Consider the following 25,298-nt stretch of genomic DNA (forward strand, 5'->3'; position numbering starts at 1 on the left):
TCTTGCGTGGTGACTGCCATATTAATTTCGCATGCAAGAGCAAGCAGAGGCATAGGGGCTCTTCTCTGGATTGGTGTCACCTGGAGTGGAGATGCAGCATACGGTGAAGCAGGAGCAGAGAGGGCTGTTTACATTGCACAAACATCCCACTATGAGACAGAGAATGGTCTGTAAAATGGCACACCTAAAAAAACACATGTTTTTTAAAAATATATTCTTAGAATCATAAAATTAAAGAGCTGGAAGGGACTCAAAGGCTCATCTCGTGCAACCCCCCAGAAATGCAGGAGTGTTGCATGTAGTCACACCAATTTTTCTCAACCCATAAGGGAGCAGCAAATCCAAAAATTCATAACAAAAGAAGTCCCCTGCTCAATTAGGTCAATGGCCCATCTAGTCTGGAGTCATGTTTTCACAGTGGTCAACCAGATGTCTCTGGGAAACCCACTATGAGGACCTAGCACAAAAGCCCTGTCCCCTCCTGCAGTTTCCAGCAACTGAGATTAAGCATTGCTGTCTCCAACTATGAAGGCGGAGCACAGCCATCATGGCTAGTTGCCCTCAATAGTCGTCTTCTCCATAAAATTCTCATCTTCTTTGGAAGCCACCCATGTTTGTGGCCCTCACTGCCTCCTGCAGAAGCAAGTTCCATAATTATCTATGCACTGGGTGAATGACTTTATCTGTCCTGAATCTTCCAGCATTCAGGTTCCTGGGATGTCCATGAATTCCAGCACTAGGAGAGCGGAAGGAATGCTTTCCCTATCCCCTTTCTCCAGGTTATGTGTATTTTTAGGAATTTTTATGAGCCTCCCATTCGATTTTTTCCCCCTAACCTAAAAAAGTCCCAAACATTGCAGCCTCTCTTCACAGGGCAGTTGCTTCATCCTCTGTATCATTTTGGTTGCCCTTTTCTGAATTGTTTTTCCCAACTCTGCAACATCCTCTTGATGCTTGATGCTGAGGCAACCAAATCTGTACCGAGTTACACCATAGATTTCTATCATGGGGAGTCACTTTGCCCCCTTGATCATTTTAGCAGCCTTTTCCTTTCACCACTGCACCTTGCTTTATCGTCTTTCTGCTCAAAGACTCAGAGAGAGGCACAATTAAAATACGAGAGACAAATTATCCTTTAGGGATCTTAAAGCAAATCCAAAGGACCACAAGAAACTCAAAATGTGCCCTATAGATGTTCCCTAACCCCACTAATGCAGAATACTGCCAAATAGGCTACCAATTATTTCCCAGGCCCAATTTAAAGTTCTGGTTTTGACCCTTAAAGCCTTGTGCAGCTCAGGACCCCAACCTTTTGAGGACCATCTCTCCATCTTCTCTGGCCTCTCTGCAAGGGTGGCAGCTGATGTGCTGGACCACTGTCTTGTCTTGGTAATGGACTGGATAAGAGCCAACAAACTGAAGCTCAATCCAGATAATACAAAGGCACTGTTAGAGGGCGGTTTCCTAGAATGGATGAATGGGAGGTTGTCTCCTCTTGATGGAGTTACACTTCCTCTGAAGGAGGCGGGTACACAGTTTGGGGGTACTTCTGGAGCCACTGCTGTCGCTTGAAGCTCAGGGTGGCTTCAATGGTGCAGTGCCTTCCATCAGCTTCAGCTGGTGGCTAAGCTGTGCCCCTATCTGAATAGGAAGAGGCTAACTGAGCCTAGGGCTTGCCGATCAGGTTGGCGGTTCGAATCCCCATGACGGGGTGAGCTCCCGTTGCTTGGTCCCAGCTCCTACCAACCTAGCAGTTCGAAAGCACGTCAAAAGTGCAAGTAGATAAATAGGTACCGCTACAGGTGGAAGGTAAACAGCGTTTCTGTGTGCTGCCCTGGTTCACCAGAAGCGGCTTAGTCATGCTGGCCACATGACCTGGAAGCTGTACGCCGGCTCCCTCGGCCAATAACGCAAGATGAGCGTCGCAACCCCAGATCGGTCACGACTGGACCCAATGGTCAGGGGTCTCTTTACCTTTTTAACCATTGTTAACTATGCTCTGGTAACCTCTACAAGATGTTATACATGGAGCTGCCTCTGAATATAGTTCAAAAACTTCAGCTGGTGCAGAATTTGGCGGCCAGGTTGCTCACTATACAATGCCAATTTTGGCCTGACTGCACTGGCTGCCAATCAGTTTCCAGGACCAATTCCAAGTGCTGATTTTGACCTTAAATGGCTTAGGACTGCAATACATCAAGAACTGCATCTCCCCATATGAACCAACCCAGACTCTGTGATCACCATCCAAGGCCCTTCTTCATGTGTCTCTTCTGCAAGATCTGGAGGAAGGCAACATGAGAGCGGGCCTTTCTGCAGTGGCTTTCCGAGTGTGGAATGCTCTCTGGGGAAGCTCGCCTGGCACCTCCATTATCTTTAGGTTACAGGCAAAAACATTCCTTTTTCATGAGGCCTTTGTGTGCTTGGGATGCTTTAATGTTACGTTCCACACACACACCCCTAAAAATGCTGACTCTAACGTATATATGTGCTTGGATTTTGGTTGCTATGACCAAAAAAAAGGGGGGCGACTAATCATAGAATCATATAATAGGAAAGCGCACTAAGAGGTCATTTAGTCCAACCCCCTGCAAAGCAGAATTCACAGCTAAAGAATAATAGAATTGTGAGTCTAATCTCCAACAGGTCATCTATTCCAACCCTTGCCATGCAGATATGACAGCTGAATTTAATATTTATTGCTTGACCCAGTTTCTAAAGGAGAACAACAACAACAAAAGATACAGAAGACTATACCAAATTCCATAGGAAAAAAATATTTTATTTAACAATATATCAGGCTCCATCATGGCACCAGGGAATCAAAATCCCGTTATTACTGATTTTTCCAGTGACAATGATGTTATGGTAACTTGGTGAGAACAGTGTGTGTGTTTGTGTGCATTGAATGAATGTCTACGAAGTGACAAGAATGTCAAGGAAAAATTAAAAAGATGTAAGTGTTCCATTTGATGGCACCCATAGAGCCCCCAGCATTCCCTGAGCCCTTGGCACAGAAATCTGACAATGCTGGAAGCCAGGATGGGATCAACCAGTGGCAGCCTCAGTTGTTGCATTCTACGCCCCCCACCCCACCCCCAGCATAAAAACCCAGGGGAAAAAAAACCCTTCTGTGAGGGAGGGGTGTTAAACTAAAGCTTCAAGTTCCCCTACTGCCCGCCCGCCCACCCCTGGTGAAAACATAGTGGGAGAAATTACAAAAAAGGGGAACTGTTTTTTAAACTTGCGTCCCAACAGGGGTGGGGGTGGGGGGCTGGCTGGATGTTGCAAAATTAGGGTGGTAGAGCTGGCAGGGGTGGGCCACCCACCTGGACCACCCAGGCGACTGAAGGAGACTCACATCCAAGGGAAGGAAAAAAGGGAGCTAACATTTATCATTGAACTACAGGGCCAACCTGGGTCCCAGAGGGGAATCTGGCCGAACCCCCTGCAATGTGGGAATCACGGCTGAAAGTGGCATGGGATGAGGTGGCTCACGAAGGATGTATGTGGATGGGTGCAAGGAATGGCACTCCCTCTTGAGAGGGTGTGTGTGTACTTACACAGTAGACACTCACCCCCCACCCCACGAGATGGGCTGGGTCACATCTCTGAAAGGTCCAAGATGCTGGGCTTGGAAGTGTGTGTGATGCTGTGTGTAGATGGCTAAGCTTTTTAGCACACATTAACACACACTTCTCTCTCAGCCTCATCGGCACAGCAGTCCTACCTCCCAGGGCTGGCGTGAATGAAGGGGGTTCTGCAGTCCCAGGCAGGCATGGCTGGTGATATGCTTTGCTTACATGCGGAATGGGGAATGGGGAGGGGGGACGGGACGGGACTAGCTGGATGCAAAAGGTGCTGATTCAGGGAAAAGAGGAGACACTGTACTTAAGAACAACCCTTGGTTATCAATTACCAGAATTCAGGAGCCTTGCAGCTTCACAGTGCTCATTCGCACAGGAGCAAAATAAGGTTGTGGCCGTGACTTCTGCTCTCCCAAGTCTGACCCGGCAGGGAATGTGACCAGGACACAAAGTCGTACTTTGGAATCAGAGAACTGTAGAGTTGGAAGGGACTCCAAGGTTCATCTATTCCAGCCCCCTGACCACTAGAAATTGTGCAGAGCCAATTTATTTCTGAAGGGCAAGCAGGGAACCTAACAATTTCAGGGGGAAATGAACAGCATCCTAAAGGGATTTCAGCTCTGGGGAAGGCTGGAAAAATTTATGAAATGCCATTCCAGCCCCATCCAAACTGGCCATCCAGTTCTGCTCGGTGTGTGGGTGTGTGTATGTGTGACAGATGCAGGACTCCAAAATGAATCTGAAACAACCATTTTCAAACAGAGTTTTTGTTTGCCAACCCAGAGATTGCCAAATGGTCAGTGCCTATCCCATGTCTCCTCTCCTCTCCCACAAAATTGTAGAATCAGAAAGGACCCCAAGGGTCACCTAGTCCAAGGGTCACCTAGTCTAATGATGCCTCTTTTTTTGCACTGGGACTGTTTTTTCCACTGTGGATTCCCGCCTGGCTTTTGGGAGGATAGCACACAGGCAATGACACCCCATGTTTGATGGATGAACCCTGCTAAGCCGGACTGCAGCATGACAAAATGTTTTACACCCGTTCTTGTGTGTGTGTGTTTTTTTTAGGTTCTCATTTGTTTTGTTTTTTTTCTAAGAAAAAGCAACCAGAAAATAATCCAGAGTTTATACAAAACATCTTTACATTATATTTTTTTCCAAAAAAAGACTAGATATTTACACAAAATAAAACCTCAAAAATCCAGAAAGAAATGTTCTTCCGAAGGGGCGGGGTGGGGAGAACAACAACAAAGAAACTGTTTTAGGACCCATTAAGTCAGACACACACAAAAATATCTGATCCTCCTCCTCTCCCCCATTCCCCCTTTTTATTTGGCTGTGCACAAATGGATGAGTTTGCTCCCTTTTGGACGAGGACCAAAACTAACCTTGGTGTTGGAATCTCCTGCAATTTATTGCGCACAAACCTGTGGCGACAAGTGATGTCAAGAAAGACCTTACTTATTAAGGTGGCAAGGATCATGGACAGGAGGTCAAAATTCCCTGTAAAGTCAGTTTTATGGAGGGGAACTGCCTCCCATGTTGTGGTGGACATGTACGTGTGTTTGGTGTATTTCCCTCTATAGGCAAAGATGAAGAATATGCAATTTCCACGGTTTTCTTACAGGAAATCAAGTTTCTCAACGTAGCACATTCAAAGAGAGCGATTTCAGTTCCATTCAGCCTGGCATTTCATACCTTCCTGTTTCTTGTTTGCCTCCCCCCACAGGATCTGCTATCTAAGAAATGTATCTATAAACCCCCCCCCCCTTTAAAAAAATAGCAAAAGAAAAACCCCGGCCCCCTTTTTAAAATGTTGTTTTGAGTCTGACACAAACTCTCCCTGACTTGGAAAACAGTGTGATGACATGGTAAAGCCAGCCTGGATTTGGTAGTCCTTGATTTCCAAAAGTTGCTGAACAGACCCTGGGACCCCGCCTGACCTGCATTAAATCAAGAAAACGGACAGATGTTTTTGTCCAAGGCAGTATGATTCAAGAAACCAATTTGTGCTGCAGGGAAGGTAAGAAGCAAAATGCAAACCACAAAACCTTAGGCTGAAACCAGCATCATCCCTTCCAATCAAGACCTTGGGTTGGCATTTCCTGCAGATATATCTACCACCCATGGATGGCCCACGGCAAATGCCGCTTGAGGCAAAACAGAAAACAGGTGTCCCCCATGCCATCTCCTCCACTGCTGCTGGAGGCGGTTTGGAGAAGTCCCAGTGAGTGGAAGATGAAAAAGGCTGGAGAGAAGCAGGGGTGGCAGCAGCAGAGACGATGGTGGAGGTGGGAGAGAAGCAGAGGAGATGGGTGGGGGTGCTTCTCTGGGGGCCCTGCTACCACCCACATTCTAAGACAGAGGGTTCTCCCCCCCCCAACAAACAAACAAACACACACTGCTTTGAACAGCTTCGAAGGACCCTACATTTGTGGCACCAAGAAAGGGATCGTTTGTATTAGGAGGAATGGAGATTTTCAAAAAGGAAGGAAGGAAGGAAGGAAGGAAGGAAGGAAGGAAGGAAGGAAGGAAGGAAGGAAGGAAGGAAGGAAGGAAGGAAGGAAGGGGGAAAGCTTCAATTCTTTTTTAAATAAAAAATAATAATAGTAACAACAACAACAACAACAATAATAATAAAAGAGACTGTTGGTTATTTGTGGAGTCCTGAGAAACCTGCCTCCTTGGCTGACTTCCACGGAGCATGCCTGAAAAAGTGCAAGGTTTACCTAAAGCCCTTACGGGGTTTCCCACCCACCAATAGCTTCCGGATCCTGCATAGAGATGGGGGGGGGGAGAGTCAGTGCATTGGTGGGGAGGGGCGGTGTGGTGGGGTGAAAGGCAGGAAGAAGCCAAACTGCATCATACATGAAGAAGGTGCAGCTGAAGTAGCCCAACTGGGGAGGGCTCAAGAGTTTGGCTGGTGTGTGTGTGAGAGAGATATATGTGTGCCTGCTCAATTCTTCCCAAGTCCATCAAGCCTCAGATTATTGCCTTGAGCAGGAGTTTGTATCAAAAGGAAGGCAGAGAGGGTTTAAGCTGCATGCTGGCAGCTGTAACGGGGGTGGAGGGCTCCCTTCTGCAGTGTCTTCAGCTCCCTTCAAGGCCTTCCGAGACCACCTGGCCTGGTCCATTTGAAAACAAAATCTACCTACGAAGAGGAGAAATAAGGCTTTGATGCAAGCGGGGCTGGGGGCGGGCAGGCTGCTACAGCCTCAGTGAGGCGTGGGTGCTGGGTCTGTGGGTGCGATGGAGGAACGGTGTGTGTGTGTGTGTGTGTGTGTGTGTCTCCCAGAGTAGTGGGGAAAACCAGGCCTGGGCCTGGGGGGGGGGGTCCTCCTCCCCTATGCAAAGTAAGGCCTCTGGCATGACAAATTCAACCGAACAAATTGAGGGCAAATAGCTCTCATGGGGGGGGGATGCCCCCAAACCTTTAGAAGGTCACAGCCCAGTTGTGGATCAGGCAGATTGGGTGTGTTAGTGATCAAGTGGAATGCAGGGCTCCCCACCCATGGAAAATGTGCTAACCCATCTGGAGACATGGGACATGGGGACAGGTTGGTGGGGAGCGGTCTGTCGCCAGGCGACAAAAGGAAAAGGTTGGAGCAGGGTCTTTGATTGGCGCTTCTGCCCTGATCTGAGCACCCAGCTGGGAATGCTAGTGTGATCAGAGGAGGAGCTGAGCCCCGCTTCTAGTGCACAGCAACAGGGGCCAGGATTCCCGGAGTGCCAGCCGACCATCAAGATTTGTTCCCTCTCTTCTGCACGTGAGGCGAGCCACAGGACAGGCAAGATTCCCCACTCCCACCCCCAACTCTCCTAGGGGTTGTGGAGGCCATGACTACGGTTCCTTCCACTGGGGATGTGCCTCAAATTCAAGAAGTCTGACTGCAATGGGCTTCAGCCATGTTAAGTTGGGCTCTGTCCTATTGCAATAGCATCTAATAAACTCCAGGCCCCTAACTGGATCTGCTGAAGCTTGCTGTAATGCTCTTGGTTCCGTGTTTTATTTAAAAGCTGTTCCCTCACTTGGGTAATGAACAGGTGGTGGAGAAGTAAATTCTTACCACACCCTGGGCAAATAAAAAACCTCAGTGCTATTGCTAAATGGGCTAGGGGGCCACATCAGTGGTGGGCTCTCTCCCTTCCACACCATACAGAGATTGTCTGAGGGATGACGTGGTCCAAAAGTCTGTCTTTTCTGACAGAATTTTTTTTTGGGGGGGAGGTGTTGCTGGGTTTAGATACAAGACCTCTTGTGAGAACGGATATGGTGACGGCTTTCTCTCTCTCATGCAGCAGCTCAGCCCCCTCTAGGCCTCAGACAACTGGCTTTTGTCACTCAAAACCATTTGAGACTGAATCGCCCCCTCCAGCCTCAAAGTTCGTCAACTCCTCTCAGCTTAGTGCTTGCTGGACACACCATGCCAGCAATGTTGGGATGCCTGAGAGAAGCACTTTTGCACACCTCAAGACAGCTTCTGTGGAACAGAAAATGATTATCTTCACAGGCCTGCACATGCATCCCTTTGTTCTCACAAAATCCCTCAAAACTGAAAGCAGACTGCATCATGTGGCATATTCATTGGTGCCAAGAACCAGGAAGCAACATGGTCTTCAGTGCCAGAGCCCCCTGTCTCTGGGGAAAAAAAGGTTGTTAACAGTCCCTATCTGTACAACTTCCGAGAGAGATTAAGGGCTCATCCACATTTTTGCTTGACACCGTATTTTGATCGTATCGTGGACCGATTCATTCCCTCAGGTCTAAGAGCTTTTCTCGCTGTTCTGCGGCTGTGCCTTGTGAAAATCCGGTCTTACCCAGTGAATCAGATCTTATCAGATATGTGGAAAATCTGAAGAGGGATTTTGCTTACCTGAGCTTCAGATCAGCGGGTAAGATTGGATTTTTGCAAGGCACAGCTGTGGAACAGCAAGGAAAGCACACAGACACGGAGGAATTAATTGGGACAAGATGCATTCCAAATAATGGCCAAGCAAAAGTATGGACGAGCTCTAAGAAGCAGGATGAGGACACTGGAAAGGGTAAAACAGTGGGCTTGATTCCTAATACCTAGGGTCACTGGGTCAGAGAGCAGGCGCAGACCTCACTCTATTAGTTTTTCGTCCACGGAAAATGGAAGTGCTGAACTTTGTGATTCTGCTTTCCTTGCGGCAGCAAAACTCGCCTTGTAAGCCAGTGGCTCAGTTCTCCCTGAACAGACCCTGCACAGGAGGAAGGTGGCAGCCCATGCCTCGGGAAAAGATACAAGGCAGCATTCCAAATAGCCCTCCCCAACACCCATTACACACATGATCAAAACTTTGACCCTATTGCCTAACAGCCTGGAGGGGATGGCTCTTTCCTGTTAAGATTCCTTTCAGAACCTGGGCCCCTTTCCGTCTGTCTGTCTGTCTCTCACTGACTACTGCAGACCTTTCTTTATTTTAAAAATCTTTTTCTCTTTTATAAACTAAAAAGAAGACAGACCCAAACCGGAGACAGATGGAGAGAGAGAGAGAGAGAGAGAGAGAGAGAGAGAGAGAGAGAGAGAGAGAGAGAGAGAGAGAGAGAGAGCTGCTCCAAACGTCCAAAAGCACAAGCTCGAAATGGCAAAGAGGGTCATTGGAAGAGAGGGGAGGATGCTGGTCCCCAGGGCCCTGGTTTGACCCCCGGCTGGGGGAGTTATGTGTGTAGCAAATAGTTAAAGGAAGCTTGGAAGGTTGGCGGCAGCGACTCTAGTCCCAACACTCCGCGACTTCAAAAGGAAGTTACAAAAAAGTTTATGTCGCAGGAGAAAGTCAGGACCAGACACCTCCCCTCACTCCACAGGTTCTCCATCTTTGCCACACCGGCAAACAGCTTCCTTTCCCAACTTACCCTGGAGCACCAGGTTTAAGGACAGCTGACCTGGCGTGCACAAACACACACACATTTACACCCTGCCCTGAGAACACCTGAAATCATAAAAGCTTGGAGTAGTGGAATCGAAAACAAAAATGGGAAAGAGTAAGTGACGGCGACGGCGACGTTCCCTGGACACGTCCGAAGAGCGAGGGAAAAGGCACAAAGCCCAAGCACGAACAGCGGTACGTGCTGGGGGGGAGGGCGGCGGCGAAGACCTCGGCACTCCCGAGGCAGAAGGGTCTGCTGGCGAGGTCCTTCTTCTTCCTCCTCGTCCTCCTCAACTACAAAATCTCCGAACTACAAAACTAAATTACTGGAGAAGAGGGAGAAGGGCGGGAGGGACAAGGGTTCTCTGCACTTCACTGTGGCAGCGGGTGGACCGCCTTCCGCCCTCTGCTGTGCAGTGCAGCCGCAAGCACGGTTCGGGCAGGAGGGGTTCCTGGCAGAGGCTGCCCTGCCCCCCTGAGCCCCAGTTTCTAGAAAGCATTTCCAAGGCTGCTGCTCCCTCAAACCTTGTAGTAAATGTTTGCCGGGCTCTGTGGGGGCATCTCCTGGACTATGTAGACGGGGTGCCCGTAGTCCCCGCTCACTTTCTCGTAGTGAGGGCAGTAGTTGTTCTCTGTAGTCCGCAAGGGGATGATGATGTCGCTGGGCTCTGAGCCGCCGCTGCCACCGCACTTGGGGCTGGCCAGGGTGCTGAGTGACAAGGCCTGCGCCCGCTGCTGTGTATGCTTCCGGTGGCGCTTGCGCAGCTTGATCAGCAGGACCACAAGGAAGATGATGATGAGGATGAAGATCACGCAGCCCGCCCCGATAGCAGCAAAGACAGCCACTTTGGAGCTGAAGAAGCCGTCGCCGGGGCTCTGGCCGTCCTGCCCATCCTGGTTGACGGGGTCTGGGGGTGCGAGGGGAGGAAAGAGAAAGATGGGGGGAAGGAAACTTTGGTGAATTGGCTCCGGGCTTGGAAGAGATTTCTAGAGCAGCAAACAACCTAAACCTACTAACCAAATAAAATTAACCTTGGCGATCTTTAAAAGAAGCTGGATTTATTTCTAAACAAATTCAGAATTTGATTATAAAGTAGCATGGAAAAAGGCAAGCTCTGATACCCTTAAAAAAGTTTTGTTGAACACAATGAGGGGGGGAGAAATATGTGGTTTTTTGACATGGAAAGGTTTGTGTGCCAACATCTTTTTAAAGGGTTTTATTGATCCATCAGTTACATTAAGCAATATAGAGTACAATTTAGAAACTAATCCTCTTCTACCTAATTGTTGGAGGGGCTGTAATTAACTCGGTACAGGCATCCCCTCCCCACTAATGTGTATTCCATTATGTTTCAAAACCTCCAATTAATCATGGAATCGCAGAACTGCAGTCAGAAGGGTTCCCATGGGTCATCTAGACAACCCCCCTGCAATGCAGGAATCACAGCTAAAGGATCACAGGATTGTGTGTTGGCAGTAGGCAATAGTCAAAGGGGCTGCAAATTTGCTGTGCCAGATTCGATTAGTGATCTTGCAATTTTGACTAGCTCATGTTTTTTGTTCTTTTAAAGGAAAGGAAGTTACTAGTTGTCATGATGTGTGTGTGTGTGTGTGTGTGTGTGTGTGTGTGTGTGTGTGTTCGATTATATTACAGTTTGTCACCAAAACTATTATGTATTACCCATCCTTGTTTCTCAAGAAGAAAAAGAAAACGAATTAAAGAAAAATAAAATAAAATGGCATGGGGGTGGGGAAGGATCATATAAAATTATATAGTGCTGTGAATGAAGAAAAGGAAACTTAATTGTCATTTACACTGTCATTTTTTAATGATCATGAGAACTAGTATCTTCCTTTCCTTTAAGAAAGACGCCCGGCCTGACCACTTTCCCCTTCTTTTCCTGCCACCCAGCACCAAGCCCCACCTGATTTGAATCTCATACCATGGCACACCCTCTTGACCAAGCTACTGGTTTCCTGGTTGCCGCTTTACACAAATATTAAGGCAAGGAAGGCAGTAAGAACGCTCTAAATAGGTAGGAGCTGATCCAGAAAGTGTGTAGCATTGAAATGAAACTGAGGGAGGTAGAGATCCAGGGACTGATGGAAGATCCAGACTGCAACAGGGACCAAGAGGTGAACTTCCTGGCATATGTCTCTTTCCTGGGTGCCTTGGCAATGATATATAATGAAGCTTTGTGTTCTTAAAGTGGGTCCCAGTGGTGTCATGGTTTCACATCCAATAAAATTTAAGTTTTGTAGAGTTATTTTTAAAAGATGAAGAAGAAGACCCCTTCCTGAAACCATGGAGAGTCACTGCTGCCAGTCCATGTAGACAAGATTGAGCTAGATGTATCAAGACCGTAACTCTATACCAAGGCAAGACTGGAGCCTTATTTTTAAAAGAAGGGCCATGGCAAAAGCAGCTATCTCTATTCCTATGGGTAAGTAGCTCAGTGAGGACAGAGCACTTGCTTTGCTTGCAGAAAGTCCCAGGTCCAATCCCCAATTGGCATCTCCAAGTAGGGCTGGGAGAGAGACCAATTCCTGAAACCCTGGAGAGGAGTTGCTGCCAGTCAGTGTAGACAAGGCAGAGTGAGCTGGACCAAGGGTCTGACACTGCAGAAGGTAGCACCCTATGCTCTTTTACAGCAGGAAAAACAGTTATTTTGTGAATAACTGTTCACTCTGTGGACTAACGCAAAAATGCTGCTTTGGAAACTAGAGGCAGGCAGACCCAAACTGACCATGTTGAAAACCTGTATTTTCATAGCTTTATACTTGCAAGGGGCTGGGTGTTTCCAAGAATGAGTACTTTTGTTTCACAGAAACACTGCACCACGGGGTGCATGGTCTGAAGTATCTCCCTGCATCGTGGGATTTATAGTCTGAAACATTTCCCTGCATTGTGGGGTTCATGATCTGATTCCTATGCTCCTGCTCTGTACCTGGCTTCCCAGGGTCCTCCACAGGTGGGAGCCGGTTGCGTGGGCTCTGTGTGACAATTTTGACTGTATTGTCAGAGTCCTTGCTAGGCCGGCTGGTCGTCAGCTGCTCGGGCATCACAGCATTCGGATCTAGGTACAAAGACAGAAAAAACCGGGATGATAAATCTGGGCCCAGAAAGAGGACATCATCTCTCTTGCTTTGCACCTGACCCTTTGGGAGGTGAGTACCAGGCCGGATTATTTTATCAGCAGAGGAGCATGCAAGGTTAGAGCATGCAAGGTTAGGTTGCTGCTGGGTGTCATAGATCAGGGAGGTCAAGCAGGCAACATAGATCAGGGAGGTCAAGCAGGTGACATGCACTTAAGAGGTGGAAGGAATCCATACAACACTAAAGGATAGGAGTCTGACTTTGAGTTTGACCTGCCACTCTACAATCACATGATCCTATGGCCTCTGTGCTTCTAGTCCTCATGATTACATATTCAATAGTTTGGAGGGCTGTGCAATGTCTGGGAAGGTCTCAAAGCCCCACAAAGCAACGGGGACTGATTCATTTGGTCTGAATTCTGAGGTCTTAGTGTGCGTGCCATGCCTCATACACTGATGGCTATATTCCCTTCCCTACTTGATATATCAAGCAAAGTCCCACTGAACTACCAACTTTCATTTCAACCTGTTAAAATAGTTTCAACGATTGGTCCTTGGAAGTCAATGTTTACCCATGAAGCTGAATCATAGGGTTGGAAGGGACCCCAAGGGTCATCCAGCCCAACTCCCTGCAATGCAGGAATTGCAGCTAAAAAAAATCCCTGACAGGTGGCCATCCAGCCTCTGCTTAAATACCAACAATGAAAGAGAGTTCTCAATTCTGGGAACGAAATTAGGTTTTGGTGCAAGCCCAAATATCCTGAGCCACTGTGCTCTCAAGCCCATGGACTTCTCAGTTGGTGGGACCCTCTCTTCTGAAGGAGGCAGGGTTTCCAGACAAGGGGCTGGGGGACAGTGGTGGTGGAGGCAGCACTGGGAAAAGTCTGGTGTCTAGCGGCAGATCTGATTGCATGCGGTTTCCACTTGGCAGGTCATCTGGTTCCTCTGCCCTCTTTTCTTTTTTGAGGAGCAAGACAATTTCTCTGCTATTTCAGAAACTGCTGCGGTCTCGCCTCCCTGCCTCCTCAGTGTCCCCTGAGCCTGAGCAAAGGGAGTGTCAGAGAAACAGGAATCTGTTCTTTTGGCTCCTGCAACTGCGGCTGATACTCTAAACAATGAAAGAACACAAGAAGAGCCTGCTGGATTCAGGCTGGGGGGGGGGAAGGGGACATCTAATGCAGAATCCACTTCTCACAGCAGCCAGACCCATTATGGGAACCCTGAAAGCAAGATATGAGCACCCTTTCCTCCTGTGGTTTCCATAGCAGCATAGTAATGTAAGAAGAGCCCATCTAGTCTGGCATCTTGTTCTCACACTGGCTGCCCAAATGCCTAGTATGTGAAACCCACAAGAGGGATCCGAGCACAAGAGCCTTCCCACTCCTGCGGTTTCCAGGAACTTATATTCAGAAGCACTGCTGCCTCCAACAGCAGAGGCGGAGCAAAGCCATCGTGGCAAGCAGCCATTGCTAGCCCTTTCCCCCATGGATTTGTATTTTAGAGCCATCCAAGGAGGTGGGCATCACCGCCTCCTGTGGGATGCAGTTCCCTCCTGCGCTGCGTGGAAAAAGTACATGCTGGTCCCCCTATCCGCCTGCTTGTTAGCCGCAAACATGAATGCCCAAATCTCGCTCTAGACACACAGCGGATTCAGATATTTGAACAGCCAGACCTTTGCCCACTTCCTTACTTGTTGGTCGGCAGAAGCCATTTTCAGGCAGAACCCACAAGGAGGGAGGGAGGGAGGGAGGAAGCAAGACCGGGTAAAGCAGGGAGCAGGAGAGCTAAGGCAAATGGTTTCTTTCCCCCCCCCCCTTTCTCTCTCTTTTGCTGGTTGGCTGCAGCCATTTTAGAAGTCTTCAGTCAAAACACTCTGAGCCTCCTCTTAAGCCAGTAAATAAATGCAGCTGGTGAAGAAGAAGGGGGGAGGAGGAGAGCACAGGGTTGGGGGAAGTGGGGGGGCAATGGCGGCCTCATCCTTCTCACCTGCCTGCTCAGAGTGGAAGACTGAATCTGTTCCAGATTCCAAAGTCCGGAGGGAGGAAAGCCTTCAGCCGCTGGTGGGGGCCCTGTTGCTTTGCCTTTTACACATAACTGCCCTTCAATTGCTGCTAGTTTACTGTGTGGCTTTATCTGTAATTTCCCTCACTCTTGTGAGGTATTCCTCAGATTCCCCAGAGGGCAGGGGTGTGCAATACAAACAGAATGATCAATGAAATGAGGTATTCCTTATGACATCTTGGACACACGCATTAAGGCAGAAGCCCCCACCCACTCCTCAGTATTATTATTTATATTGCTATTTGCATTCCTAATTGGCTGCTTACATTTGAGCAGGGTGGCTGGGTTTACAAGCATGCACTGTTTTCGGAAGGAAGGAAGGAAGAAGCCCTTCTTCCCAGCAACTTCCTAGATCAAAGTTGTGCCTTCAGAAGGAGAGGAGAAACCAGCAGAGCTACCACCCCAGAAGCCCCAGCAGTGCAGACTCCCTTCCACGGAGCTGGCTGTGGAGGCACCTCACAAGGGTGCTGCAGGATAGAGCGGCCGGCAGACTGCCCTCTTCCCTTGCCCACCAGAAAAGGCCTTGCACACATGTTAAACCACCGTTTTATAGAATCGCAGAGTTGGAAGGGATTCCCAAGGGTCATCTAGTCCAACCCCCTGCAATGCAAGAATCAGGTGCCCACAGCCAGTCCCAAGGACCATTCTTGACCGAGTTCCCGAACCGCAGGAGAAATCGCATGCAAAGGCTTGGCAACTCACCCTGGCCCACTTTCATTATGATCTTCATGGAGCGTGTCTGGCAGACCCCGCCTTCCCGGTTCTCCAAACCCTCCAGAGACCCGTTGGACGTAGCTGCAAAGCAAGAGGAGATTAAGTAAGGGTTAAGGTGATGCTACACACCCCACCCACCCATATTATTACTAAGTCAAATTTGTTTGTTTGTTTACCCCAGAATTTATACACAGCTTGCTTACTTTAAAAAACTCTCAAAGGGGTTTACAAACGCATAACAACATCACCAGGGGAAAGAACCTTATAAGTGACTTTTGTAACGCTTTCAAAACATAAAATCAACAGTAAAATGAAAACAGAATTAAAAACATCCATCTACATTCTACAAAATTAAGTTGCCTTGACTAAACAAAAAAATGTTCCAAAGTGTATAGGTTCTGCCACACTAAAAGAACAAATTCTCACAGACGCTGAATGCACATTTTGTGACAGTTGTAATGGTCCCCGTTCCGCCGATTGAAGTGGCCAAGTATGTGGGATATGGTGATCTCACAGGTAAACTGGTCCCCAATTTTTAAGGACTGTATATATTAATAGTAACACCTTGAACTCAGCCCAGTAGGAAAAACTCCACATAGAGTACGTAACTAGAAATGCTCAGCCATGCGTTAGAGAAATTGCACATCACTGACTCATTCATCCACAAATGGTGGTGTTAAAAGTGGCAATGCCCCAAAGTCTTTTTATTTTAGGAAAAAGCTTTTTTTGTGAAACACGCCTTATCACAAAACAAAATATCCCTTTGGATGCCAAAATAGCACCTCTATTGTACTACTCAGAAATATCGCAACAATTTCCTCATTGCTCATCTGATCGACTGCTACACAGCTTACTATTTCATGGTATTGCACAAAAGAATTGTATAGTTGGAAGGGACCCCAAGGGTCATCGACTCCAACCCCCTGCAATGCAGGAAACAAAACAAAATTCAGACTTGTTTGCAATCAATCAACACACCTGCAATGAAGGAAAACATGGTTATGGGCCTCTGAGAACAGAAGTGGTGGAATGATACCTTATCTTAACAACTGAAATATAATTAAATAGGCATTTGGTGCTTCTGCGGCAGGTGGGGTGGTTGAAAATGGATTGTTGCTTCTTGCATAAATATGTGAAAATAACAACAATTTAAAAATTGGGTGAGGGGGAGATGGTGCAAAGGAAGGAGAGATCCCAGGTATTGATCTCTTGCAGGTGGCACCCAAGGACGCACTGCATGGGGCACAGAGACGCTCACAGGGGTGGTGGGCAAAGGGAGAGGAGGGGTGGCTGGCAGCAGTGGCACTGGGGCTCCAGGGAAAGGTGGATTTCAAATGGATAAAATTTATAGAATCACAGAATTGTAGAACTGGAAGGTACACCCAAGGGTCATCTAGTCCAACCCCCTGCAATGAAGGAACCACAGCTAAAATCCCTGACAGGTGGCTACCCAACATCTGCTTAGAAACCTCCAGTTTCATTAAAAAAAAGTTTTCTAAAAAGAAGAAAAACCCACAAGTAAAACACAGAAAATGAAAAACATGTAAAAGATAACAGTTCAAAAGTAATTAAACCACAACAGAACTGAAAAGATCAATTTATTGAAATAATGTTAGTAAAAATGGCAAAGCACTATTAAAATGCCCTTTCCTTAAAAAGCACTCAGTTCTCATAAACCCAGAAAAAAGGGCTTTGTCTGCCAGGGGAAGGATAGCCAGGAGGGAGCCAGCCTGGGTTCTCTAAGGAGGGAGATCCTAAGTTGCCAGGGAGCCGCCACCAAGAAGGCCCTGTCCCACATCCTCACCAATCATGCCTGTGAGAGGGGTAGGACTGAGAGGAAAGCCGCCTCCAAAAAAATCTCAAAGCCCAGGCAGATTCATGAGATACCCTGCTTTCCAGATATAGGTCATAATTATCCCTTTGAATTGTGGCTGGGAGCAGACTGGTAGCCATTGGAACTGTTGCAGCAAGTTCCAGCAGCAACTGTTGCAGTTGCTCCCTATAACCAGCCCCAGTCAGTTTCTGAGCACTTTTCAAAGGCAGTTCCACATACTGTAGTGCACGGGTGTCAAACACAAGGCCCGGGGGCCAAATCCGGCCCGCCAGACCTCGTCATGTGGCCCGCCGAGCGCCCCAGCCAGCGGGACCCAGCAGCGGGACCTTGCTGCTGAAGCGCCGCGCTGACAAAGCGCCGACAAACAGCTGGGGCCTGGGGGTGTTAGAAAGGCGCTGCGTGGAGCGCCCCGAGCCACAGCAGGAGAAGGAGGAGGCAGCTTGCCGGGTCAGCGCCCAGCAGCGCCGCACGGAGAGTGCCGAGCCTCTGGGACGCAGCAGTGCTCTGTAGCACTTTGAATCGTCCTCCTCCTGCCACGGCTCGGCGCCTGGAAACGGCTGCTGCTGCTGCTGCTGAAGCACAGACAAAGCACCCAGCAGCGCCGTGTGGAGCTACATGTAGAAGGACCCCAGCATCTCCAGGTACCAGTAGCTCTGCAAAGCTCCTGCATGAAACCCTAGCGAGCCTCCACCACCCAGTGCAGTTACCAAAAATCATTTTTCAATAAATTGTACAATAATTGTACATTTGAATATCTACTTGCCATTAGTCTGACTATGTTTCTGCTTTCAGAGCTAGTTATTACTGACATTATTACAAAAAAACAGTAATAATTGAATGCAGTGGCAATAATTTATGATAATAAAGAGTGGACACATAGTCCTACAGATACAACCGGCCCTTTGAGGGTGACCAAACTGCTGATGCGGCCCCCGATGAATTTGAGTTTGACACCCCTGCTGTAGTGTGTCACAGTAGTCCTGACGGAATGCAATTAAGGCATGAGTCCATGTGGCCAATTTAGATATCTCCAGGGACAGGTCCATCTGAGTTAACTAGGGCACTGAAGCAGATGGAGTGTCAGGCACTTGGGCTGGGCTGGGGGTGGGGGAAATCTGGGTTCAAATTAGAATCTTGTTGGGATACCTTAAGGTGTAGGAAAGTGATTTTAAAAAACAAAATAAACCCCTGCAAATCCATTACAGGTAGCATCCATTTTTGCATGTGTGATGTCCACTGACACACACATCGCTTTCGGTCCTGGAAGGGGGCGGAATGGGGTTACGTGAGACCACTGATGCACGCAACAACCTGGAACGCAACCCCCGCAAAACACACAATCCCAACCCCAACGCATGCTTGCATTCACAATCAACAACACACACACATCCATCTCAATTTGCACATACAGGTCAATATATATGCCATCCGAAAATGAATCCCAATGGTGTCTAAGTTCGTTCAAACGCAGCAAAAATACAAGAGAGAGGTGGTTTTTTTTAAAGAAAAAAGAAGCAACCAACCTCTCAGTCAGCTTTCAATATTATTGTCCGTACTCTCCAGGCTCCAGCAAATGCATCCCAGACACAGAACTAGGGGTGGAACTGTGCAGAGAGGAGAAGGAGCAGGAGGAGGAAAGGGCCAGTAGAGGCATACAATTGGAATGGAACCCCCAAGGGCAATATGGTCCAACCCCCTGAATCGCTGGAATCACAGCTAAGGATTCCTGGCAAACGTGCATCCAGTCTCTCTTTTGAAAATGGAATTGAGTCCTGCTCATGGGCTTCCCAGTGGGGCATCTGGCTGGCCAATGTGAGAACAGGATGCTGGACTAGGTGGGACGCCTTTGGCCTGATCCAGCAATGCTCCTCTCCATGGTCTTTTGGTGCTGATTTTCCACTAATGCAGGGGGTTGGACTAGATGACTCTTACCTTCCAATCCTACCATTCTATGATTCTAAGAAGAATTCCACTATATGTTAGCAGGAACTGACCTGTAGCTTTCTGTGGAACAACATCAAACATTGTATTATGGTGCCCAAAGTTTAACTTGCACACAATCACTGCTAACTCTGGCATCCTTTATGAATGTAAACCCACCAGTTTTCCAAAGTGGCTGTAACTGCAGAACAGAGGGCAGCTCAACTCCCTGTCACCCCTCTCCCCTCCACAATCACCAGTCCAGACCAGAACAACCCAGACTGAATCGCTAGTTCTTGACAGACTGGACGGAGCCACCATCCACAGACCGCAGACCTCCTGATTCTGGGAGGCAGGACTCAAACCACAATGCCAGTGCGGTCAACAAAGGCTACTTCTCTGATTACAAGCTCATCTGCTCAATGCCCAGGGAGGGAGAGGCAGAGAAAGAGGGTCACAGAGAACTGGAGAAATAGAGTGGTTCCACCGATATGGACTCCTTCCAAAAGATTTCCCAGACAGAAGGCAGACCTCGACCAAAGTTCTGAGTGGTAAGCAGGACTCCCTAGCTGGGAGTGACAGAAAGAGATCAATTGCTGTTTTGTTCAACGCAACAAAGTATTGTACATAAGATCCTGCTGAATCAGGCCACTGACCCACCTAGTCCAGCATGCTGCTCTCACAATGGCCAAACACACCAAGAACCCAGGAATCAAGATAGGCTGCCTGGATCAAGCCAATGACCCATCTGCTCCAGCATCCTGTTTCCACAGTGGCCAACCAAATACCTTAATGGGAAATCCAAAAGCAGGATTTAAGCACAAGAGCACCCCCCCCCAAAACCCCTAGGCTTCCAGCAATTGGTATCCAGAAGCATTGCTGCCTCCCATGATGGAGGCAGAACATAGTCATTGTGGCTAGTAGCCACCAGTAGCCCTCTCCCCCATAAATGTGTCCAGTCCTCTTTTATAGCCATCACTGCCTCCTGTGGAAGCAACTTTCAAAAGTTAACTATGTGCCAAGATGGACTTCCCTTTTATCTGTCCTAAACCTTCCAACATTCAGCTTCATGGAATGTCCACGAGTTCTAGTGTTATGAGGAACACTAGAGGAACAGCAAGGAAAAAATTATCCATGCCACCCATAAGCTTATAAACTTCTATAATGTTGCCTCTTATTTGCTTTTCACCAAAATGATCATTTGGGTTTCCCTTTTCTCAACCCTTTCCAACTCCACCATTTCCTTTTTGATGTGAGGTGAAAAGAAATGTGCAAAGGATTCCAGACCCACCCCCAGAGCTCCCTGCCCTGCCCTACCCAATAAAAAAAGTACTATTCAGAATAGTGGCCTGCATGCCTCACCCACTAAGGAAGGTAACAACACAATAAAACTCAGGACAGTAACAGTTGTTTGCACATGTATCCAAAAAATAAATGTGTGAAAAAATAAACATATACATTGATCTAAGCTTGCAGCCAAAAAAAAAAGGATAGACAGCAAAGAATGTTGCACTGAAATTATATTTATGCATTTATATGTTATTAATAATTCTATCTATATTTGTATTTTTATATAACTTCTATTTAGCTGTTATTCTTGCATTGGAGGGGGTTGACTAGATGGCCCTTGGGGGTTCCCTTCCAACTCTACAATTCTACGCTTCTATGACCTCAGAAGGTGGTGGACTCTCCTTCCTTGGATGTTTTTAAGCAGGTTGGATGGCCATCCGTTGGGGATTCTTTGGCTGTGATTCCAACACCGCAGATGGTTGGACTACGGGTCCCTTCCAACAATTCTATAATTCTATGCCTAACCAACAACAACATAAGCAATTGCTTTATAAGGTCAGTCGGGTGGAAAACAGTAACTGGGGAAGATGGGACAGTGGATTTCTACCATAATCGGCTCACTGCTAGAGCTTCACAGTTTAGCTTTTTTGCTGGACGCTTTTCCTGGTGGTGGAAAAAGGCATCTCTTCTTGCTAGACACTTCTATTAAAGAATGCACTTTTAAGTTAGAGGTTGAGATAAAGGACGAAGGCTGCTGAAGGCAGGTAAGGCATTCTTTCTTCTTTTTCTTTTTTTAAGGCTACTGCGCAAGGCATGAAATGAATTCTAGCCAAATCACATGGGTCACTTCTCTTCACTTTCCCTGCTTGGAAGCACCAGGGTGATAATTCTTCTAGACACAGAAAGCGCACAGGGCAGAGGCAGAAGCAGGAGGGAGTGTGCCGGGCCACACAAAGCATGGACATCAGCATTGTTGATGCCTGAACTCGCAGAGCTGGAAAAGGTTCGGAAAAGGGCAACCGAGATGATCGAGAGGATGGAACAATGCCCATGTGGGGGAAGGTTGCAGCATGTGAAGAAAGACTACAGCGTATGGGGCTTTTCAGTTTAGAGAAAAGGTGCTGGAGAGGCGACATGACAGAAGCTTATACAATGATGACCGGCCTGGAGAAATTGGAGGGAGAGAAGCCCACCCGGCCACCCACCTCCGCGCAGCTGCTTCCTAACACTGCAGCTTCATGGACATCCAATGAAGCTGAATGTCGGAAGATTCGGGACAGAGAAAAGAAATCACTTATTCACGCATAAACCATGGAAGTTGTTCCCGCAGGAGGCAGTGGTAGCCACCAAGCCGGATGTCTTGAATAGAGGATTAGACAAATTCATGGAGGAGGGGAGGGCTATGCTCTGCCTCCATGGTCAGAGGCAGCAATGCATCTGAATACCAGTTGCTGGAAACTGCAGGAAGGGGGAGGGTGCTCATGGGCTCGGATCCTGCTTGTGGGTTTCCCATTGGGGCATCTTGCTGGCCCCTGTGAGAAGAGAGTTCTGGGCAAGATAGGCCATTGGCCTGATCCAGCAGACACTCCTTATGTTCTCACAAAGAAGCCTGCTAACTAAGCATCATGCTATCATCCACAGAAGCACTTTTGCCTCCTGAGAACTACGTTAACGAGTAAGAACATAATACCTGTTTTATTTTATTGTATATGTATATGTATGTAGACCTCCTTTTTTCCTCCAAGGAGCTCAAGGTGGTACACATGTTCCTCTTCCTCCTTTCATCCACACAACAATCCCGAGGGGTAGCTTAGGCCAAGAGGACAAGACTTGCCGCCAACGTCACACACAGTGTGCTTCATGGCCGAGTGGGGATTGGAACCCTGGTCTCTCCGAGGTTCAAGTTGAACACTCTAAGCAATACACCACTTGGGTACCATGTAAGAACATCAGAAGAGCCTGAATGGCCCATCTAGTCCAACACCCTCTTCTCACAGTGGCCAACCAGATGCCCCAATGGGAAACCCACAAGCAGGATCCTAGCCTAAGAGGATCCTCTCCTATGGTTTCCATAAAAATGCAAGAGGTTGGATGCCCATCTGTCTGGATTATTAACTGTGATTCCTTCATTGCAGGAGGTTGGGCTAAGTGACACTTGGGGGTCCCTTCCAACTCTACAATTGTGCCATTCCATGAGTGCGTCAGTGCAGACTTGCACAGTCCCTCCTCCCCACACACTCAGGGACACTGGGGTGGGGTTTGCTTGTGTTATTTCCATCTTTCAAAGCAAAATGTGATCTGGGCAGGTTGGAAGATTTGGAACGTACAACACTTGGCGAAAGATAAAATGTAAGGGGGCTCTTAAACAGTAAGCTTTGGACAAAATTAAGCATTCTGAGCTGCCTCCCAGGTTCTCTTTAGCAGGTCTCTGTTATGATTTGGGCTCCAGCGCACCATTAACGTGCCGTGGCTGCAGCAAAATCCAAGCTGCTGGCCTTTTTATGGGGCTAAATGACTCTTGCAGCTGTGCAAGCTGTCTGGGTACTTTTAAAGGAGCAGGTAGAGTAGAGGCAAAACTGCACACATCTTTCCCTTTCCTTTGCATTCAGATCAAACCCGACAAAATCATTAAGTAAATCATATGAAATTCTTTCTGACTTTAGGTCCTACAAGAAATCTGTACTAAAACAGCTGGGGGGGGGAGGTATTTCAGACAGGAAATTCCTTTGGGCTTCCGGACCCAAGAAACTAAGAAGAGATTGCTGGATCAGGCCAATGGAATATCCAGCCTGTTCTCACAATGGCCAAATGCCCCTAGGAATCTAGGTAGACTGCCACTGGACCTGGAAGATCCATAAAAAGAAAGGAAGAGCTTTCTGGATCAGGCGAATGGTCCATAAGTCCAGCATCCTCTTCTCACAACTAGATGCCCCAGTGGGAACTCCACAAGCAGGATGTGAACACTAGAAATCATAGCATCTAAAGAAGCTGAATATTGGAAGATTCAGGACAGATAAAAGGAAGTCCTTCTGAGTTAATGTATGGAACTCACTTCCACAGGAGGCAGTGATGGCTACCAACCAAGAGGATTGGACAAATTCATGAAGGAGAATCACACTGTCAATGGCTACTAGCCAGGATGGCTATGCTCTGCCTCCAAAGTCAGAGAGACAGTAAATGCTTCTGAATCTCAGTTGCTGGAAACCACAGGAGGGGAGAGGGCTCTTGTGCTCAAATCGTGCTTGCGGGTTTCCTCTTGAGGCTTCTGGTTGGCCGCTGTGAGGACAGAATGCTGGACCAGATAGGCCATTAGCCTAATCCAGCAGCCTCTTCCTTTAAGCAGAGTCTTCTGCTTTGCCAATTTTAAATCGTGTTCAACGATTCATTTCCTGGGCTAGATTCAGACATTTGATAGTTTAAATGCCATGCTGACCATTTTCATTGAACAGCAGCCTGCAAGCAATTTAATTAAATATAAATACACTACATTTCCTCACCAGTTGTACTTCAAACACCCTGATGGGCACTGACATTTGCATCTGCCTTCAGGAGCCTTCACCCTTTATCTCATCCAACTGAATATTTAAGGGGAGGGTGTGTGTGCAAGCAAATACCTTTTCTTAGTGATTTAGTCAATTTTTAATTTCCATGTTCTGCATCAGTTTCAATTGCGTTTCTACAATCTGCAAGGCACCCTGGGAATTTTACCAAAAGGCATGGGATGAATCCCTTAAAACATACCCTCGCAGAACAGTAGAGTTGGAAGGGACTCCAAAGATCATCTATGCAATGCAGGAATCACAATTAATTGCAAATGTTAATTTCAACATTAGAATTTCAACATTGCAGTCCATTTTGAAAGGACTGTGGCCTCTCAGCTTAGGAACTAGAGATGCTCAAAATGCACTTCGGCACAGACAAATGTCAGGTTCTTCCCCTTAGGCAGAAATAATCAGATGAACAACTATATGATGGGGGACACCTCCCTTGACAGCAGCACAGGTGGAAAGGATCTGGTGGTCTTAGTAGAAACCACAAGCTTCACATGAGTCAACAGTGTGGTGCAGCAGCAAAAAAGGCTCATGCAATCCCAGGCGTGATCAACAAAAGTTTAGTTTAGGGAATGAATAGCAACCTTCTACTCTGCCTTGGCCACACCCCACCTGGTGTCCTATGGCACCCTGCTTTAAGGAGGATACTGACAAGCTAAAAGGTGTGCAGAGGAGGGCAGCCAAGAGTTGGAAAGGACCCCAAGGGTCATCTAGCTGAACCCCCTGCAATGCAGGAATCACATCTCATGAATACCTGACTGGTGGTCGGCCATCTGACGTCTGCCTAAAATCCTCTAAGGAGGAGAGTCCATAACCTCCTGAGCTTGTGTGTTCCACTATTGAACAGCTTTTACCCTCAATAAGTTCTTCCTAGTATTTAGTCAGTATCTCCTTTCTTGCAATTTGAATCCATTGGTTTGGGTCCTCCCCATTAGGGCAACAGAAAACAAGTTTGCTCCAGCTTCCACGTGACAGCCCTTCAGATATCTGAAGACAGAGACCTTTAAAAAGAAGAAGGGGGCAATTTTCCACTTCCGGAAAGCTATGCTGGGAACTTCTTGAGGGGGGAGGGGATCCAAAATAAACTAAAAACCGGGGTGGGAGGGAGTGCCTTTCCTCAAAAACCTCGGTATCTCGCAAAGCAAAACCTTTACAGAAGTTCAAAGTGGTGTCAGCCAGAACATCTCGTTGCAGGGTGCATTGTTTTGGGCCGTGTTCAGAAGGGCAGGGAACTGGGAAAGAATAACAGAATTGAAGCGTGGGAAGGGATCTCCAAGGGTCCTCTAGTTGAACCCCTCCACACACAATGCAGGAATCCCAGCTCAAAAATCCTGACAGATGGCCATCCGACCT

At 47.6% G+C, this 25,298-nt stretch overlaps 1 protein-coding gene and 1 pseudogene across 2 annotated transcripts in view; one reads left to right on the top strand and one right to left on the bottom strand.

The window, feature by feature from the left end:
- Positions 1–2,761: 2,761 nt before the first annotated feature.
- The window catches only part of EFNB1 (ephrin B1), a 74,462-nt gene continuing 51,925 nt past the window's right edge, over positions 2,762–25,298 (bottom strand). For both annotated transcript variants that reach the window (XM_088664702.1, XM_035113208.3), the window contains 3 exons: positions 15,339–15,431; positions 12,428–12,556; positions 2,762–10,387 (listed from right to left, as the gene is read on the bottom strand). In XM_088664702.1, the coding sequence (XP_088520828.1) occupies positions 9,999–10,387; positions 12,428–12,556; positions 15,339–15,431 (611 nt within the window). In that variant the 3' untranslated portion in view covers positions 2,762–9,998. The remainder of the gene's footprint in view (positions 10,388–12,427; positions 12,557–15,338; positions 15,432–25,298) is intronic.
- Positions 11,424–11,687, top strand: LOC118083479 (protein S100-A6 pseudogene; annotated as a pseudogene).

This window comes from Zootoca vivipara, chromosome Z2 (genome assembly GCF_965207765.1).
Source record: "Zootoca vivipara chromosome Z2, rZooViv2.hap1.1, whole genome shotgun sequence".
NCBI lineage: Eukaryota > Metazoa > Chordata > Lepidosauria > Squamata > Lacertidae > Zootoca > Zootoca vivipara.